Below are 18,171 nucleotides of genomic sequence, written 5' to 3' on the forward strand. Positions count from 1 at the left end.
GTTCATATCATGTCATAAATAACACAAAATATTTATAATACACTGATAAAACTAAAGAATCTCTATAAATTATACATTATAATTAAATTCATTTTTTTAAGAGTCAAATGCTATGAGACTGAACGTTGTGCAGTTGAAATGTAATTGTCAATAAGAACCAGGTTAGCTCGGGATTATTCTATAAAGATATTCGATAGCGCGAGTGACGCCAACGGTCTCGGAGGAACATCTCGTGATTATTACAGATTCAGCTCTCAAATTCAACACAAATGTTTGGAAGCACGAATGCACGTTTGAAAACACATGCCCTTAATTAAGCCGAAAGAAAACTGACAGCCCGCAAAAGGGCCGATGAGCTCCGGCTTCCTTCGCGCCCCCGCCCGGGCTCTTCACGGTAGCAGACCGATGGCAAAAATTAAATATTAAGATCTGAGAAAAAGAACATATTTTGTTTCTTGTTGTCTTGTTGTCTTCCCATTGCAGCATGTCGGAATACATCAGCAACCAGCGACAGCAACACGCAATATCTTCTACGATTGCAACATAATAATAATAAAATAATAAAATAATAATACCGACACGCTGTTAGATGTAAACGATTTATTACGAATCCAGCATTTACAGTGTCATTGCAGCTTCGTGAGATACACCAACAATACAGAAGGAAAAATTCGGCTGTTCTCCTGGAGAGAACTATCCACCGATAGAAGTTAAGGACTCACCACAATAACAAAGTTCATACTTTCAACTAGACAGTTTCTGGATCTCTTCTTTCTGAAGAGAGGAGCTGAGCTCAGGAAGAAGACGCGAGAACGGCGCCCCGTTCCAGTAACACTCCAGACATACTAAGGACAGACTCAAACACCGTAAATGAATCTCAGCACCAGATTAGCCATTGTCCAACAAAAAAAGGAAATACATTTAGAGATATATAAAAAAACAACAACAAGAACACCATCTATGTTACCTATCGAATGAAAACATAACGACACCGGTCTATATACCACCTCTATGTACTTCAGCTTCCAAAAGAAAATGTAAACATTTAGCAAATTGAGAAAAAATGTTCATTCAAGTATAACCTGACATTCTCGCCCACCCATGCCGCTCACAAAAGTAGAAACCGCATAGCAATAGAAAGATTTGAGGTTATTCCTTTAATAACAATAAATTAGCACAAAAAAAAACTGCTGTACCCTTCGTCGCGCCCCGTTTGAAACGTTTCGAGTGGCGTTTTCAACGCTGTGCGACATGCCGGATTCCTACACACGGATAGAATATGCCTCCAAGAATTATTTAACACGCTCGTGATGACAGTTGTAATGTAAACAATCTATTCCTTGACAATATGTCTTGTGTCTTCGATAAAAGAAAGAAAAAAAAAACGAAGCTTCATAAACAGCGATGTCGATTCCCTGTTTCCGTGACACATTCAACCAAAGGAAATCTAGCTGGTCCTATATCCCACCTCGTGTTCATTCGATTTCTGCTTATCGGTATTTTCTATTTTTAAACGTTGTTGATGTTTTTTTTTTTTACTTTTTTTCGGATGAAAATTAAATCTACTACAATGTTCAATGTGGAGACGCCTATGCGTCTAGAATTAACAATCAAATCTACTTTGTGACAGTGTGCTGAACACGGAACAACCACTCACCCTTTCTCGGACAAAAACAAGAATGTTGACTTTCAAATGGTTCCCAAAAGGCAATTCGAATACAGAAATATTTATTTTAAAGAAATAGGTCAAGGTTCCCACAACTTTGCATAAATATGGTCTCCTCTTAATCAGAACAATTTATAAAAATTCTCATAATATGTAGCCCAACTAAATTAAATAAGCCTACAGTATATTAACTTATTAACACGACACAAGAACGTAACACTGAAATGTCTCGTTGTTAGCTTTGCCGAGCAACACAGAGGATAACATATTGCAAAACAATAATAGCCATTACAATTTTATTTCTTTTTCCTGGATACTGTAAAATCAGTATAATAAAGTTAGTTAAAAGTAGATATATTTTTTTAATAATGACAAAAAATTGGTAAAGACATACTTGAGTGTGTGCGCGCGCGCGATTTTATTACTTCAGCAATAGTACTTGAGTGAGAATAATGTTTTTCTGAATTAGCCACGCTGAGCTACAATTCCTTCCCGCCTTCTCCGAGACTGCGAGCAGCTTTATTCCATATAGCGATGAAGTCATCGAATCTTAAAATGAAAATGCTTATTTCACAGGCGGACAGGCGAAAGGTTTGAGATACAAAGGTAGCCCTCCAAGCTCGCTGACTAATATCAATGTTACGGGACGGCCTGATTAAAAGCAGGAATGTTGAAAGAAGCTTTAAACAATTATTAACACAGAGTACACATACTACTGGAGTGGGGTGGGGGGGGGGGGGACGTCATGTTCACAAGTGAACACCGGCGGATTATTCATGCGGTTTGATACTCGTCTCCCTCTCCTTGAGGTCTGCCGGCCCTATTCTTTGGGCTGCTCCTTGTTCATTTTCTTCATTTTCATCCGGCGGTTCTGGAACCAGATTTTGACCTGTCGCTCAGTCAAGTTCAGCTGCCGCGCGACCTCGTGCCGCCTGTCCCGCGTGAGGTACATGTTGAAGAGGAACTCCTTCTCGAGCTCCAGGGTCTGGTATTTAGTGTACGGGCACCTCTTCTTCCGGGAGGAGCGAGCGTGCAGCCAGTTGGCAGACGGGTTATCTGTTGGCACAGGAAAATAAGACAGGTTTGCGTGGGAGACGTTCAACACGGGGCGTCTTCTGAAATGTTACACAGAAAGCACGAGAAGAAAATGTTGAACTGCTAACGGTTGCACACTATTATTAATGCTAATTAATATTATATTATTAATATTATATTTTATAATATCATGAATGTTATTCGTGTTTGTGCGCTCGCTCTTGCTGTTACTAAATGGCATTGCTGTTACTATATGTCACTATACGACTGCGACTGTGAAACACTAGAAATGTCCAGAATTACAGCTGAACCACAAAATTAAGAGAACGTTAAAATATACAAATAAGCTAATATTTGATTATCCTTTCATATACTAAAGTATCACCACGGCAATACACCAGGGACACTGAACAGAGGTTTTGCTCATCTGGACTGTCCCGGACAGGTATTGGAGTTTCCGAAACTCTCTTTCTTTTTCAGAGGAGACCAAAAATGTTTCCAAGAGAAAAGGCAGATCGTGTATAATAATCTTGCCCTTTTTTTCCCTTAAATGCTAAACTGCACAGCAGCGAGTGGGTTGCACAATCCTCTTCAGAAACCACAGCGGAATACTCCCTCCCGGAATATTTAGTTGCTCTATACAGACAATTGTCTCCTTTTTTGGAAAATATGCTGTGGATTTGAATGAGGACTCTGTCCCAGTAGACGGCCCTGCTCTCGTCATGCCGTTGACAGGAATGCAGTCAGATTGAATTTAACATTGTAGTTTCTCTCCTCCGTTACCCGCTCTGTAAATACTACTTCGAATTGATCGGCTTGGGGGGGGGGGGGGGTTGAATAGCGTTTATAATTAGACACCCTCCGGTTCAGATAGACATTGTTTTCTTCACAAGTTGAGAATAAAATGACTTTCGCGTCGTATAAAAGTAATTAGGAGGGTAAAACTGTTGATAAATGCTAAAGGCGCTTCAGTCGTGTTCTTCCCACAGATCAGTCGAGCTCACTTCCTGCGGAGTTCCGACTGTCCAGAGACACCACAGAGTTCTACGGGGATTCCAGCCTTTATCTACAACGTTACACGGGGAGAATGTTGGGGTACGTTTGGAAGAGGAAGCCCACCTATAAAATTCAATATCTGAAACGTATTTGCTCAGCCAGGCTATGTAATCAATCAGGGAGCAAACTGAACGGTACAGCACTCATCACAGCTCCCTCCTGTCCATCAGTGCACGGGCCACATCTATAAATACATCCATTAGCCCTTTCGTGTGTGGTCAGATTGCATTACGTGTCTTAAATATGCTGAAGTTTATTGCTTAAAATGTTAAATTACAAATAGACCAATATTCCTGCGTGTGTAATATGATTGTTAACAGGCATTGTAGGGGGAAAGATGGATAGTTTCTTGCACGTCTTGTCCTGCTTTTTGAAACACTAAAAGACCATGCTGCCGGTACCTTTCGCAACCAGGAAAACGTCCTTCGGTTTTAGTTTAAACAGCTGAGGAACAAAGACACGGGGACCGGAGAAGGCTGGCTTGTTGGTAGTGGTTGCACTCTTATGATGTCTGTGCTGACACAGACACGCCACACGTCTCCCGTGGAAATGTCTCGCTCAGCAACAGCCTTTTCCAGATCAAGGCCTCATATATCACCTCTCTCCAGGCTGAGATCCCTTTATATTACATCTTCCCTTCGAGCGTTAGGAGCAGGCTCTGTCCCACGGAGCCCACATCGCGCGGTTTTAATGGGAATGTCTGTTCCTCTTATAACGCAATAAACCTTCGGGCCAAAGGGGTTTTTCACTTATAAGTCACTGCAGGCGCTGAGAGGAATGAGAATTCCTCAGCTTCATTGCTCTTGCTCTGAAGGCTCGCCCAGCGCGACACAATGGGGATTTCTGTTGCACTGTCACCATGAAGATTTTCATGTTGTGTTACAGAGGCAACTCTGTCGAATTAAAATCGACGCTGATTTCGGCCTGACTATCGTCTTTAATTATTCAAACCAAACCGAAAGTCATAGGCCTTTCAGATCACCCGTCTCTCGCTGCGCTGAGCATGCACGTAGGGGTTTGGCTTTTGCCGGAATGATGCAATTTATGCTCTTTTGTGCGCGTACACATTTTTTTTTTAAAGGACCCACGTTTCTTGCTTCGCCATCGCGCAGAAATCACTGCCTTCCCCGAGCAGAGCGAGGCCCTGATAAACGAGCACAGCTTCTCAGCCCCGCAGCACAAAGCGCTGCTGTTCACAAATCTCGATTTTGTTTTTTCTCCCCTGCTAAGTGACCTGTCCTACAGAAACGCCATACATGAATGAGGAGCAAGGCAGAGGCTGTGTGTGTCTTGGGTGGGTTAGGGCAAGAGGCGGGAGGGGTGGGGGGTGTCACTCTCGTTCCCTCTGAGTAATATTTAGCCCTTCGGCCAAAAATACAGAAAGACTGGATTTTCAAAATCTTCGCTGTCAGTGCATGGGAAAACGTCTTCCAAAGAATTGTGCAAGGGAAATAAAAAAATGCTAACGCATCCCACATTGTGGCTGAACTGTTGTCAACTTCCTTTCCAGGATTCTCATTAAGCGCGCTGCATGTCAGCTCGTACGATCCAACAAAAAAAAAAAATTGCCCGTTTTCCATCACAAATATTTACACACGCATCACTCCTGGACAAGCTCCAGGAAATTCGTCTTCTCCCTGACACGCCGGGCTTTCCTTATAACGCTTAACGCATTGTTAATATTTTACCGCGTATTTCTGCATTTTTCACTTGACGGGGGTGTGCGTACGTCTGTCGCTCTTGATAAATAAATCAGAAGCTTTAGGAAAAGCAGAAAGATGTTTTGTTTCCGCCCGTGCAACGCCATGTCCGTCAGCAGTACAGCGCGAGCTCTGTCTTTAAGTGTTATGATGGTTTCTGGAGCAGCGACACACGATAAGGGGGACTTGGGGGAAAGAGACAGGGGCACAGAGCACGTGCGGTAGAAATTCACAACACGGCGTGTCCGTACGTGAGCTGGTAGCCGGTGGACACAATCTGAAGGCGAGTTCAGCGCACAACTTCGGTCGCTAAAAATGGAGACGGCTGTGAGTCGGCATTAATAATGCACTTGTACAGGCGCTCAAGAAGCAATGCAGACAAAATGCAATACAGCAACAATTCACTTGAAGCATATTCGGGCTGCGTGTGTTACTGTGGTCTGCCCCCGCTTTGTTCTAGGTTTATGGCAGCTTTTAAACGCTTTACAGACTGTTTACTTCCTCGGTTTACTACTTACTTTGATCTGGCCCCTCTTTGTCTTCGCTACCTTCACAAATATCCTTATTGTCCTCGAAGCCGGAGCCTTGATTGGAATTAATGTCCCTTGCAGAGGGGCACTCCAAACTGTAGTCCTGTCCTCCGAGCTTGGGGGGCTCGCCGAGGTGTCCCAGCAGCGGCTCCAGCTTCACGTGTCCCTGTCCGGCCAGGGGCTCGGTTCTCGGGGCACTGTCCAGCCAAGTGCGAAGGTATCTATTGTCCGGGGAAGGGATCGCTTGCGCCGGGATGTACGAGTGGTAGACGGCCGGTAAACCATTGGAAGAGTGGGGAGTAAACGGACTCCAGGTCGCGCTGAAAACGGGAGGTTTAGGCTGGAAACTACAGGAAGGAAATTCTGGATGCTCAGCGTGTCCTCCCGGCTGCCTGGGACTTGGATACTGTACATTGGAGAACTTGACTGAAGTCGGATCCTCGCTCTCGTGACTTATGATGGAATCGACATAGTAACTGCTAAGAGCTCCAGAAATGGACATTCTCAGACATTATACAAAGCACGGTTCATTGAAGGGAAAAAATACAGAGGACAGGATCTAGATTTGTACACTACCCTTTTCCCAACTTCCTCGCCAACTAAGTGCAGCTGCTTCACCGTGCAGCGAGCTCGAAGCGAAATGATTGGTCAGACTTTTTTCGTGTTCCTGATAAAGCGTCAATGAGGCGTAAATCAATCCGCCGAGGGGCAGCCCGGCGCTCTCTTCTTCTCGCGCTATCTATATTTTTTTTTTACATAATTTGCGATGTTTATGCAATATGCAAAGCGGCGCACGGGCCGTGTGTAACCATGGCGATCTGAAACGGCAAAATAACCGAATTGCGCCGGAAAAAGATCATAAGCACACCGCGCACGTATTTCTGTACATGCCCAGCAATAAGCGGAGATCTGAAAAATACAGACTTAAAATTAGTTTCAGGCCGATGAGCACGTTACTGATGCGCCTTGTATTTTATTGGCTAACTCGGTGAGCTCCAGAACGGCTTTCAAATCCGTCACGACGTCCAACCACAGATATTATTCCAATTTTCTCTCTAAAAAAAAAGCCATTATTTTTTTCTCCATCTCTCGCAAATGTTGTTTTTTTTTCTGTTGAATATTAATAATTGGAGGGTCTTCATTCCCCATACGTCTGCACTGTAGCAGGCTTGTTATAATTCGCTCGACGGTGTTTGTCTTCATATAAAAAGCAGTTTATTAGAAAATTAACTGTCATTTTTTTTTCTTTACGAGCGCGTTAAACGCTCCTGCGTAGAACCACTCAGTACTTATGGAACAAACTACTTTAAACTTTTTTGGGGGTAGTTAAATACTATAATAAAAACGGCATAAGGCAGCTTTGATTTTATAGGCTTGATATACTGCCTGTGGAGCACACCATAAACGGCACTGCTTCAAGATCTGCCTTCTTCTTTGACACAAAACTTTCATCAAACGCAGTAGAAATGGTGAATATAAACATAAACACGTATTGTGCGGTACAGGACCAAACTCTCCATGCAACGACACGGCGAAGCAGGTGAGCTGGGACGGGTTTGGGGATTTTCTTTTAACTCTGAAGGATTCGCCACCTAACCTGAAAGATCTGGCACGTTACAGCGATCCCCGGGCGTCCGCCGGCACGGCTCCGCTTTCACGCGATAGCGACCATTTTACTTAAAGAGCCCATACTGCTCAGCGCTCATCTCCGCGGCGTAGAAAAGCAGAACATTAAACCCTCTGATTTGTTGGGGTGTTTTTTTCCAGTGTGTGAAAAGGCTAGTCTTGTTAAAGATTTCCATTCCTTAAGGGCGACGCCGCCCAAGAGTTTTCTCCGCGTCGTTTCGCTTTCCGAGTTAGCAAGATATAACCAGTGATGCGAACGAGTGTAATTTTAAAAATAATGGAAGTTACAACGCTCTTCCTTTCGTCTTTAAGAGGCCTGTACTGTAATGTTTTATGATTTGGTGCCATTGGCCTGTTAAAGGATACTGCGTTTTCCCCATTCACCGAGGTATACTGTGGTTATTCTTAGTTTGTGCACAAACACTTAACAATTCCAGACTTTTCGTTAAGAAAAAGAGAACTATCTTAAGATATTATCAGCGTTGCACAACTGATATTGTCTGGAACAGCACAGACTTGCTTACGCATTAGTAAATATGAAAACATTATAGTGAATTAATTATGTAAATAACATTTTTTTCACTTGAATTATTGCATGATGTTCACGGTCATTTCTCTGAACATATTACCGTTTGCAAGTCTGTAATGTTCTAATATGCCTATAATGGACACATAATTCTGTATATTACTTTTCGTTTTGGTCTAATCCTCTGAGCTTGTCTGGGGAGGTTTTTTTTTTCTCTCTCCTAGGACTAGTATCTAAAAACGAATTTTACAGACAAGAAAAAATAATACAAGCGAAAGGTAGAGGTGGTCAGATTAACAAGAGACTGTCCTTTATAGGCACACTCGCACGGATATTTTTTTTTTTCCACCGTCGAGGAAAGAGCGTTTTATAGACGAGGGTATTCTGCGCTCTCGAAAAAACAACCTTTCTTCATAAACTCTTTCCCCCATGAACACGTACAGACATACACAAAGCCACAGAGCAGGGCTGTTTGTAGCGCAGTAGGAAATTCCTGCCTGTTTCGAGAGCCACAGTCTCTCTCTAAAGAATTACTACACTGTGCGACTACAGGACGCAAATTTCCCCTAAGCAAGAAGGGAAGGTAAACGTGTAAAATTATATGGTATATGATTATGCTTGGGTGTTTTATAACCATTTAAACAGGCTATCAAAAAGCTGCCTTCACGAATTTCTGCGACAGAAATGTCATAAATAACTAGTCAGTGCTGTATGACAGAGAAGGTACAGGGAAATTCTGATTATGACATGTTTTATTAAACCAAAACAGCCAAGTGGAATTTTTAAACCTACAGTCTTGTCAGAGAGACGCCCCGCTGTCTTAACAGCGGCGACTCTGTTGCTCGGGGTGATTTTCGCGTTTTTCTCTTTAAAAACAACAACAACAACAACAAAAGTTGAAATCGAATTTCTTTATTTGAAATGTCTTATCCGGGTACTTTGTTGGGAAAAAAAAAGTAAACCCGCACGAGACCGCGGAGGAGGCTGGTGCTCGTGCTCAGCCACCACTCTCTCCCTCGCGCCTCCTGCCATTGTGTGGCCGTGATGTTTCATAAGGCTGAGGAGAGAGGGATACGCCAAATTAATAAAGATATTTAGCGCTGTGGTCTAACCCGCCGTAACATCTGAAGAAAAAAACACCCGTTCGCACCCCCCCCCCCCCACCAAAAAAAAAACATGAAACACAGGGATTGATCTTCTCAATTTCTGCTAAGACTGCGAGTGTTCAGCGAAGTTACATTTAACTCTTTTCTCAGTGCCATGTCACAGCAGCCTTAAAATAAAACTGCATTTCTGGAGAAGAAGGAAAATCCTCATATGTTAACTATTAGTATTAGTGACAGGTTGAGTGGCGTGTTAGAGTACTGTATGGGCCAACGTGGGTTTGCAGGACATTGAATCCATTTCTTCTCCGGAAAATATGTATGGCTGAAAAAGATTCAAACTATATACATTATGCTGAGGATTGTGGTTGAAGTTGTAGCTGAAGTCCAAATGTGGTGACCTTTGCCATGCAGACTGGAGTCAAAGGTCAGAGGTGATTCTCTCCGCCGCGCTAAACTGCAAGTTTTCGCTCAAATCCACAAGGCAAAGACACGACAAACTTGCAAGCCCGGCTACAACTGCAACTGTAAAATAATCGCAGGCTCGGGACGACTTGCCGTAAATCGGTTTTGACAGAAACCCAAGTGTAGCCCTTCGCGGGTGCCGACTGCGGCCAGGTTGTGATTTTCATGGTGACACATCGCATCGGGGTGTCTTCGAAAATAAGACACCGTGTTGAGTCATTTTGTATCGCCGATGTCATCTGACACAATAATGCTACTTGTTTTAATTTAAAAAAAAATATCACATGACCCGTGTTTTATCTCCCCCCCCCAAAAAAATCTATTTACCAGAATTTCCCCTTAATATTTCTGACTATAAAAACAAATCAAAGCTCCACCTTCCAGATCGATACCCGAGAGATCAGACCAGCGTTGTGGCTTGTGATGGGCCGTTTGATTTGACAAATAAAAGTATCACGCGAATTACAGTCTTAAAACAATCCGGCACGACATATGTGTGCTGGAATATCTATACTCTCTCGATATCTAGATAGAGACGTGTGTGTATATGCGCGTGTACTCAAGCATGTGTTTTTGATAACGATTATTAAAAAGGGATGTTGATTGAGAAGAACCATTGCTATTCCTATCGCACATTGTCTGACTCGGGTGGAGTAAAGCCTTTAAACATTTTCGGTGTTATTTAAGCGAGTTAGGATTTGAGGCTGCTGCTGAAACACCACCGTGACAGAGGCGAATTCTTTTGAAAAACAGTCCCTGAATTCATATTCTTTAAATTTGTAAGAACATGAAAAACAATTAGCAGCAACATACAACATCTTATAGTAGTAATAATACAAATAATTCCACACGATCCAAACTTCGAAAACGCAGGAATATTATTTAGATATTTAATAAATATAGTTGCTATTATTATGTGCGAATACGCCTTACTGCAGATTTGTAGACCCTGAGAATATATACTTTCGTGCCCCATCATTTAAACATGGTTTTCATTTCCATATGACAAACGCACCACCGAAATAATAACAATTATAGGCGTTGCTCAGCAATAAGGGGTCAGATCACACCCAGAAAACACGAAAAACGAATTATTTTAACAATAATGTTGCTTCGTATTTTGAATAGTTCACGCTTCCTTTGTACCGGCTGGGGACATCGGGGTGGAGCGCGGCACAGAAATATTCCTGTGTTGTCGCTCATCTGTTCGGAGAATCTCGCAGAAGAAATTACCTCAGCGAGGCACTAAAAATCGACACAGCGCTGAAAATCGACACAGTGCCATTTCGTACATAAAATTCCGCGAATCCTGATGTGTAAGAAGTAAAACTAGGGTAAGACGCAATATATTATATTATATACTGTTCTATATATATTATTATATATTATATGTTATTTTATATATTGTTCTATATATTATATATAATATATTATAATAATATATTTAATTAACGCACAGTTAATTACAGCACAAAAATGAGGCACGGAAAACATTGTCTTTTCTGAATCGGATCCGAAGATATTTAAACTCAGTGGCTCTTTTTTTGTCTGCATTTTTGTCCTGTACAGGTAAGGCTCTCATTAAACGAAAAATTGTAATTTTTGTTCCAGGTAAATAAATATGGACATTTTCGGAATGGTGCTGTGTTGTTCTTTTCCTGAATTGAATTATTCCAGTATTACACCATGAAACCATAACCATTCTTGAAAGCAATATATGTTTCCCATCGTGTCTGTATCGTACCTTCCTGCGTACCTTTCAAAACACATGTGAATAATTCAACCGAGAGTGAATTTTCCTGTTCTGAGCAAGAAAATCACAGTTTTATTTAGAGTATTCACAAGCCGAGAGAGAGTTTTTTCCCCCCTCAGGCTGAAGGCAAAGGGAATCTGTCGTAAAGTGGCCGAGCATCTCATAACTTATTACAAAAAAAGTAAGGTTTTTGTTGAATATTATAGCAGGGTTGATAAACCCAAACGCGTAAATGCGAACTATTTAATTTTGAGAATAGCCCTGGCTGCAGATACAAGGCGAGGGGCTGTATGTTGCAGGACGTAGCTTTCAGAGTTTTAAAGTCTGAAAAATTTGGGAAAGAGACACACGAACCTGTGGACACCGGCTCCACTTTTTACAGTATTCACAAATCATTTTGTTGGTTTTCATTCAAAACAGACGAAGGGTCTTTCCTTACAGAAGCAGTGAATTCCTAGATGGAAAGATTCTTGTTTTTCCAATACCGTTATCGTGGGGTTTTTTTTTTCTCAGAAGGTTCGGCGTTAAATAACTGGAGTAATTCAGGCAGTTTCAGGTTCCTGTGATTATAAACTTGCAGCCCAACAACATGAAACTACCTAAATCACACAGCAGTTCGGCTCTCCTCGGGTTCAAAGGCGAAGATTAGCATAAAATCAGACTCTCGGAAAAGGCCATTGGGCTAGCTGGGAAAGTGACGTCACATGCACCCCGAGGCGTCATCCGGAGAGAAACGGTTGCTAAGATACTCTGAAGCGCAGAGTCAAATCCTTCTGAATTAAGCCGCCTCTATGTTTATAATGTAATTTGTAAGATGGTAAACACGCCTCAGACTGGAATCTCACATTTTGTTCGTACTCACATTGGTACAGAATGCGAAATCTGGCAAGAGCTACGGTTCTTCGGTTCACTTATGCCCAGGGACTGAACTATAGTGTAGCCGTTAAATTATAGGAGGCAACTACAGGGCGACGCTAGAAATAGCGAGATAATTTCTCCTTGGAAAACAAACCTAATTATACCGAGTCATCCCTCCCACAGCTAAAGAGTCTGTTTCTCTCAATTCAGATTATTCAGTCTGAGACTCTCATCCTGTCTTAAAATGGTGCGTCTTCAACATGGCGGCTCGCACAGCTATACCATTATTGCTCATCCAAACAAAAGGCGAACAGCTGTCAATCACAGGCGTACATGTCCAGATTTAACACTCATAACCCAGCGTAAAATACAAAATTAGTCTAACATTAAAAATGAAAGTGCACAGAATTCGTTGTCGCCGATGCTAACTTTTACCAACCAAATATAGAAATATTGCAAAATACATTCAAGAGGCCTGGCGTTCGCCAAAAGGAGAGGCTGGTGGTTTGAACGGCCCACAGTTAAACACACAGACGACAAAGTCCAAGAAAGCAGAAGAGAACGAAAAATCTTTAAACATAAAGCCGAGGCCTTCAGACGACAATTCAACTTCCCCGGGGTGATTCACCTGAAGAATTGCTTTCTCTTCTCTAGCCTTCAAATGATTTTAAATGCGTTATTCTCGGCAAACACACACACACGGAGATACATAGAAAATACAAAACCCAACTGAATCATCCATCGCCTGGCGCCGGACAGGCTCCACACCTCCCTTGAATTCAGCGTCTTGCCTCGTCTCCGCGCAAGAGTCGTCTTAGTGCGACGGTAAAGCTATATAAACGCGCGTCGGAGGAAATTCAATAAACTTTACCCTTGCTTTTGAACTTCGAACAATTTATATTGCGCATCACGGGGTTAAGGCTGGTCGTCGAATTCGAGCTATAAAACAAGGGGCTGGACAAACACGCTCTTAGCAGCGCCTCCGCACTACATTTTTAACAAACACTTTATTTCGCAGAAGTACAATAAACCGACGCGCATGTCTTTGGTTTTACAGCTTTTAAAATAAACACACGTCATTGTGTTTTATTCCGTTGTATTCTCGTTTATTATTTCTTACGTTTCTGCCCAACTCTCTTGTTCCTAACTCGTATACCCCCCTCGCAGACTAATTCACCTCGAAGTAACGTTTACAGCTACCCTTTAAAACAAACTCCAGAGGATAAAATTACGCGATCATCTTCTGGAAACACACAAAGAAGATGTATATAAATACAATCGCATATAACGAACACAACCGCGTGGACAGTTCAATACTAAACAAGCTATTGGTGTTGGCCTCTGGTTCCCTTTTTAACATCTTGCTCTGCAAATGAGTTTTCATTTCTGGACAAACAATTTTTCAACGCGGACTCAAGCCTCTCGAAACGCCAGATACAGCTGTATAAGCAGTGATTCGCCCAACGCAAAAACAGAAATCGCAATTTCCTAATCCCGACCTCTTAAGAAACAGAATGAACTCCACAGAGGCGAAAGACGACTCCAATACGAGATAGCTTTCGTTGAGGATGAAAACAAGACATTTCACACGCCTGCCGTTACGGGAGCAGCCTCTATATTAGTCAACCACAGAACACAATTAAACAAATGAAAATAACCACCCATATACAGAATCAAAACTGTGAGCTCCTTTTCATTTTAAAAACCCTTTTTTTTACAGAATATACGAATAATATACCAAATTACCATAAACATTAAAATACATTCATGCTTTCTTTTTTTAAAACATTAAAAGTTCGTGTTAATGCGAAACCCGTTAGGGACAGCTTGCTTAGAGCAAGAAAACTGGTAGTCCGAGCAGCTCCAAACCAAAAACAGGTTTCGTAAAAAAAAATTGTAGTCAAGTCTGTTGTGTGCTTGTATTTGTAACACTCTTTAACTTAGCGTCCCGGGGGAAAATTAAGATGCTTTTCCTAAATATGTCAAGACAGGGTAAACAATATAAAGAAATACAACATCAAACCGCAAAGCAGCTTTTTAAAAAAATATATAAAAGAAAACGTCTTTGGTTGTAAATTCCCTAAACACATTTCCTGGAAACAGGAGAGAGGAAGTCCTGCACAACCCGTCGCATCGTTTATGCAGAAGCCAAGGAACAAGACATCGAAGGAGTAAACTAACGAAACAAAACACATTTACATCACATTTTCACCATTTATAAGACCGTTTAAATAAACTATAAGGTGCTTCCGTTGTCCAAGGTTAAGTTATACTGGAGGTCGTGTTTAGTGACCTCTGGAACGTAGAACTTAAGAAGATAATAAGAAAACGGGTCTCCATGCAAGTGTCTGGTCTTCTGAGCATCTGGATGGTCTCTAGTCCGGTCTCTCCAGGCCTGTGGCGCCGCTTCAGAGTCTGGCAGGCGATGCGTTCCGGATCTGACCGTCCCTGAGACCCCGAAACCCCCACGGAGCGTCACAGAGAGAAGTGTGCAGTCACGTCTCGAGCCCTGTGGTCTCGGGTCATTTTTTTCAGTTTCATCCGCCGGTTCTGGAACCAGATCTTGACCTGGCGGTCAGTGAGGTTGACGCTGCGGCTGATCTCTAGGCGGCGCTCTCGGGTCAGGTACATGTTGAAGAGGAACTCCTTCTCCAGCTCCAGGGTCTGGTGTTTGGAGTACGGGCAGCGCTTTTTCCTCCCGGCTTTCGCGGTCAGCCAGCCGGTAGCGGCACTTTCAGCCTTTGAGTCTTCTGCCAAGTGAGAAATAAGACTTTTTTTATTCACTTTTTATTTTAAAAAAAAATGTTTTCTCTGTTGCGCGTCCCATATAGAGTGTACGCACATAGACAACACCTTCAACGTTTGACCCTTTACAGTAAGTAAGCCGTCACTGAAAAGCAACTTTACGATTCAAGGGAGAAAAATTACCGGCATACAGCAGACATTCAAAAGCACACCACTGGTGACCCTGGGTCTCCTGATGGCTGATGAAGATTCCTGTTGTTGTACTGCACCGCTACTGCAATATAAAGCCATCCAAGCACAAATAAACGGAAAAAAATGCAAAACATAAAAACAAGTTTTGCACCTGATCGTTCAGGTGACAGTTACTGTCCTACCACGATAGATTCTCGTTAGTTTCCTCGTTTAAAATGCACAGTTCCCATAGGATGTACAGTACAGCGTGAGAGCGGGGGAGAAAGTGTTTTGTGAATTCAATTATAAAAGTAATGTATCTAGCTCTTTTCAGAGGGCCATCTAACGATTAAACCGCGAATACATGGACAATTTTTAGGATTAAGGATTTGAGATTAATTGAGTAATATTTGTGTCATCCGCTGCACGATTTTCTTCCAGGAGTGCCGGAATCTTTCATCTGAAGAGCTTCCACAATCTCTACTCCGCTGTGTGAAAAATAATCTTAAATGCTTTTTGCTAACAAAATAAATGTACAAGTATGCAAGTTCCCGTTTTCCTCCAGAAACGAGGATACTAGTGTTCGACACGATACAAGTTAAACGAAATACATGAGTAGGCCTAATCCCTAACCTACAACTTTAATCAGTGAAAAATTCTGAAAACCACATGCGATACATTTTACAATTTTAATTTATCATCTGGCGCATTATCTTTATCTGGGAAGCTAGCAGAGAATTATTTTAATGTACAGGAGCGATGTGGGCATATAAAATATTATAATAAAATAAATGACTATGAAGACAAACGAGATGTTAAATTTCAAAGACACTATTGTGTGTATTACATTGGGCTTATCACATATGAATACCTTAGGGTGTTACTACTGGATTTCTACAAATTTGTATTATTGGGGGGGGGAAAATAATAGAATACTATTATATATTAATATATTATAGGTTTTCTCGCGGTGCTCTAGATTTATAATGGGTTATTTCTACTTTATTGTATTATTTTTTAACTATTAGTTTTGTTAATATGACTTGTACTCGAAATGTTTGGGGATTTTTTTTTCTTCTCAAACTAAAATTAAAAAAAGCGCAACAAACGGCTTCAATCCTGAGGGAAGATTTTGGTGTCTGCTGATATTTTGGTTTTGGTGTCTGCTGATATTTTGGTGTAGCCGTTGGCTCTCCGAAAAGGCGAGCTTTGACGTCGAACAGAGCCATAGCGCCGTTGTTGTGCTGTTGCCCCTTAACGACAAAACTCCCTGTTACAGACACGGTGCAAAGGCAACAGTTTTAACCTACTGGGTGGCTTTTAAAAGCTGGTTACTGGGTGGTTACTTCTGCTCCAAAGATTTCAAGTTTAGCCGGAATCGAGTGTGGGCACAGGGGGCTCGCGCTGATTAAATTCTTGCACCAAAAAAAAGCCCGAAAATCAATCATTTATCATTTGTTGTAGGAGATTTTGCACTGCAATACGAAAACAGTTTTTTTTTACACACGGCCGTAAAATTAACGTTTGGGATTGGGCTTACTCTAGCGGATTTGATTCATCCTGTAGCTCGAGCAGATCTGGCAAAGAAACGTTCCCCGCACGCTGTTAGTTTTCATTTAAAGGGGATATGGCTTTCTCTACAGATCTGTGACAGGGCTAATTGCTCACCTATAGCCCGCTATACTCTCCCAGTTCACAAAAGAAGCCTTCCGTTGTTTTTGATGCTATAAAGAGCACAGTAAATAGTGCAATTCAGTCTGGCGCTGGGGCTTCGGTGCAATAAATTAATTTTGTAAGCAGGCGTCCTTTTTTGTTCTGGCGCCCCTTCCTTTACAGCCTTTAGAAAATCACCTTTTTTTTCCTCTCAGCCGAGAGGGAACCCTGTTTTCCTGTCGTTATCACCAACGACGCCGTTTCATCTCGTTTCTACTGTATCTACCCACCTTGCGCGTCCTGTCCAGGAGCTTTATCGCCTGCAGGAAATTCCGAGAGGGGTTTGTCCTGTAGCAGTCCCGGAGCTACGTCTTCCTTGCAGTTGTTGTTGTTGTTGTGGTTGTGGTTGATGACGATGATGCCGTGGCTGCTGCCTTTCTGCGGCGGACAGAGGGGGTTGCCAGGTGTCAGATCGTCGCTCGGGGTCTTCTTGTCCGGTTCCGTGCAGTGCTGCTCGGGGAAGCCCAGGTCATACAGCTGCTGAGAGTCCGAGTGGGACGAGACGGGGTGGGCACCCGGAGGCAGGTCCGGAGCGCTGTAATCGAGGAGTTTCAGCCCCGTGTAGGACTGCTCCGGACGGAAGTATCCCTGGATGGGACCGGCGGCGCTGCTCATCGAGCCCATCTCTGACACGAGTCTGGTGAAGGCGGAAACATCTGGCAGCGGTTTAGGGTGCTTGGCCGTTTCTAAGAAGAAGTAGGAGGAATCGTCCTTTCCCATGGACGCTCCGTAGGGACAAGCGCTCACCTGCTGGGCTCGCTCGGGGCTCGGGTGCTCTCCCCAGTGCGCCAGCCCCGCGTGAAACTGGTGCGAGGGGAAACCCACTGTCGGCTGCGACGGCTGGCGGTGGTGCGGATTCATTTTCCCGACTTTGTCCGGACTTGACACCGAAGCCCAGGGATCCTGGGCGGAACCGTCGAGCTGATAGATGGCGCAGGGAGACTCCCCGTGACCGCCGCTTATTAAAGAGTTAACAGAAAAAGCGTTGCAAGCAGATCTTTCAGAGCATGACATTGTTAGGGCATATTTTGGCGAAGGCGAAGGGGGTCCCTGTCAATTGGCGTTTCAAATAGAAAAGAGTTTCAGGGCTACTTCCTGTGCGGGGCCCAATCAGAGAGCCAGCTGTGCGTCCCGGCTCCTCCCATGCGGTGCTGCTTCTCTTCAACAAGCATAGTCGCCCAGGCGGACGTCCATGTTTAATTGATTATAAAAATAGGATACAGA

At 42.9% G+C, this 18,171-nt stretch overlaps 2 protein-coding genes across 2 annotated transcripts; both read right to left on the reverse strand.

Annotated features, from left to right (window-relative positions):
• Positions 1-602: 602 nt before the first annotated feature.
• On the reverse strand, positions 603-6,593 carry hoxb9a (homeobox B9a). Its single transcript, XM_088906155.1, has 2 exons — positions 5,976-6,593; positions 603-2,722 (listed from the first exon to the last, which is right to left on the reverse strand). Exons 1-2 carry the CDS (start codon positions 6,487-6,489, stop codon positions 2,487-2,489), a joined length of 750 nt encoding a protein of 249 aa, XP_088762281.1. The 5' UTR covers positions 6,490-6,593; the 3' UTR covers positions 603-2,486.
• Positions 6,594-14,793: 8,200 nt separating this feature from the next.
• hoxb10a (homeobox B10a) lies at positions 14,794-17,961 on the reverse strand. The gene is made up of 2 exons (XM_088906390.1): positions 17,178-17,961; positions 14,794-15,068 (listed from the first exon to the last, which is right to left on the reverse strand). The coding sequence occupies exons 1-2, from the start codon at positions 17,959-17,961 to the stop codon at positions 14,794-14,796; spliced, it is 1,059 nt and encodes a 352-aa protein (XP_088762516.1).
• Between the last annotated feature and the right edge of the window lie 210 nt (positions 17,962-18,171).

The sequence above is a fragment of the Atractosteus spatula genome, chromosome 26, assembly GCF_055471065.1.
Source record: "Atractosteus spatula isolate fAtrSpa1 chromosome 26, fAtrSpa1.hap1, whole genome shotgun sequence".
In the NCBI taxonomy this organism is placed as follows: Eukaryota; Metazoa; Chordata; class Actinopteri; order Semionotiformes; family Lepisosteidae; genus Atractosteus; species Atractosteus spatula.

Excerpts from the sequence above, each read along its gene's own strand:
- hoxb9a (XM_088906155.1), bottom strand. The coding sequence starts at position 6,489 with ATGTCCATTTCTGGAGCTCTTAGCAGTTACTATGTCGATTCCATCATA. Across the intron at positions 2,723-5,975 it reads CAAAGAGGGGCCAGATCAAA|ATAACCCGTCTGCCAACTGG; the intron begins GTAAGTAGTAAA and ends CTGTGCCAACAG.
- hoxb10a (XM_088906390.1), bottom strand. The coding sequence starts at position 17,961 with ATGTCATGCTCTGAAAGATCTGCTTGCAACGCTTTTTCTGTTAACTCT. Across the intron at positions 15,069-17,177 it reads TCCTGGACAGGACGCGCAAG|AAGACTCAAAGGCTGAAAGT; the intron begins GTGGGTAGATAC and ends CTCACTTGGCAG.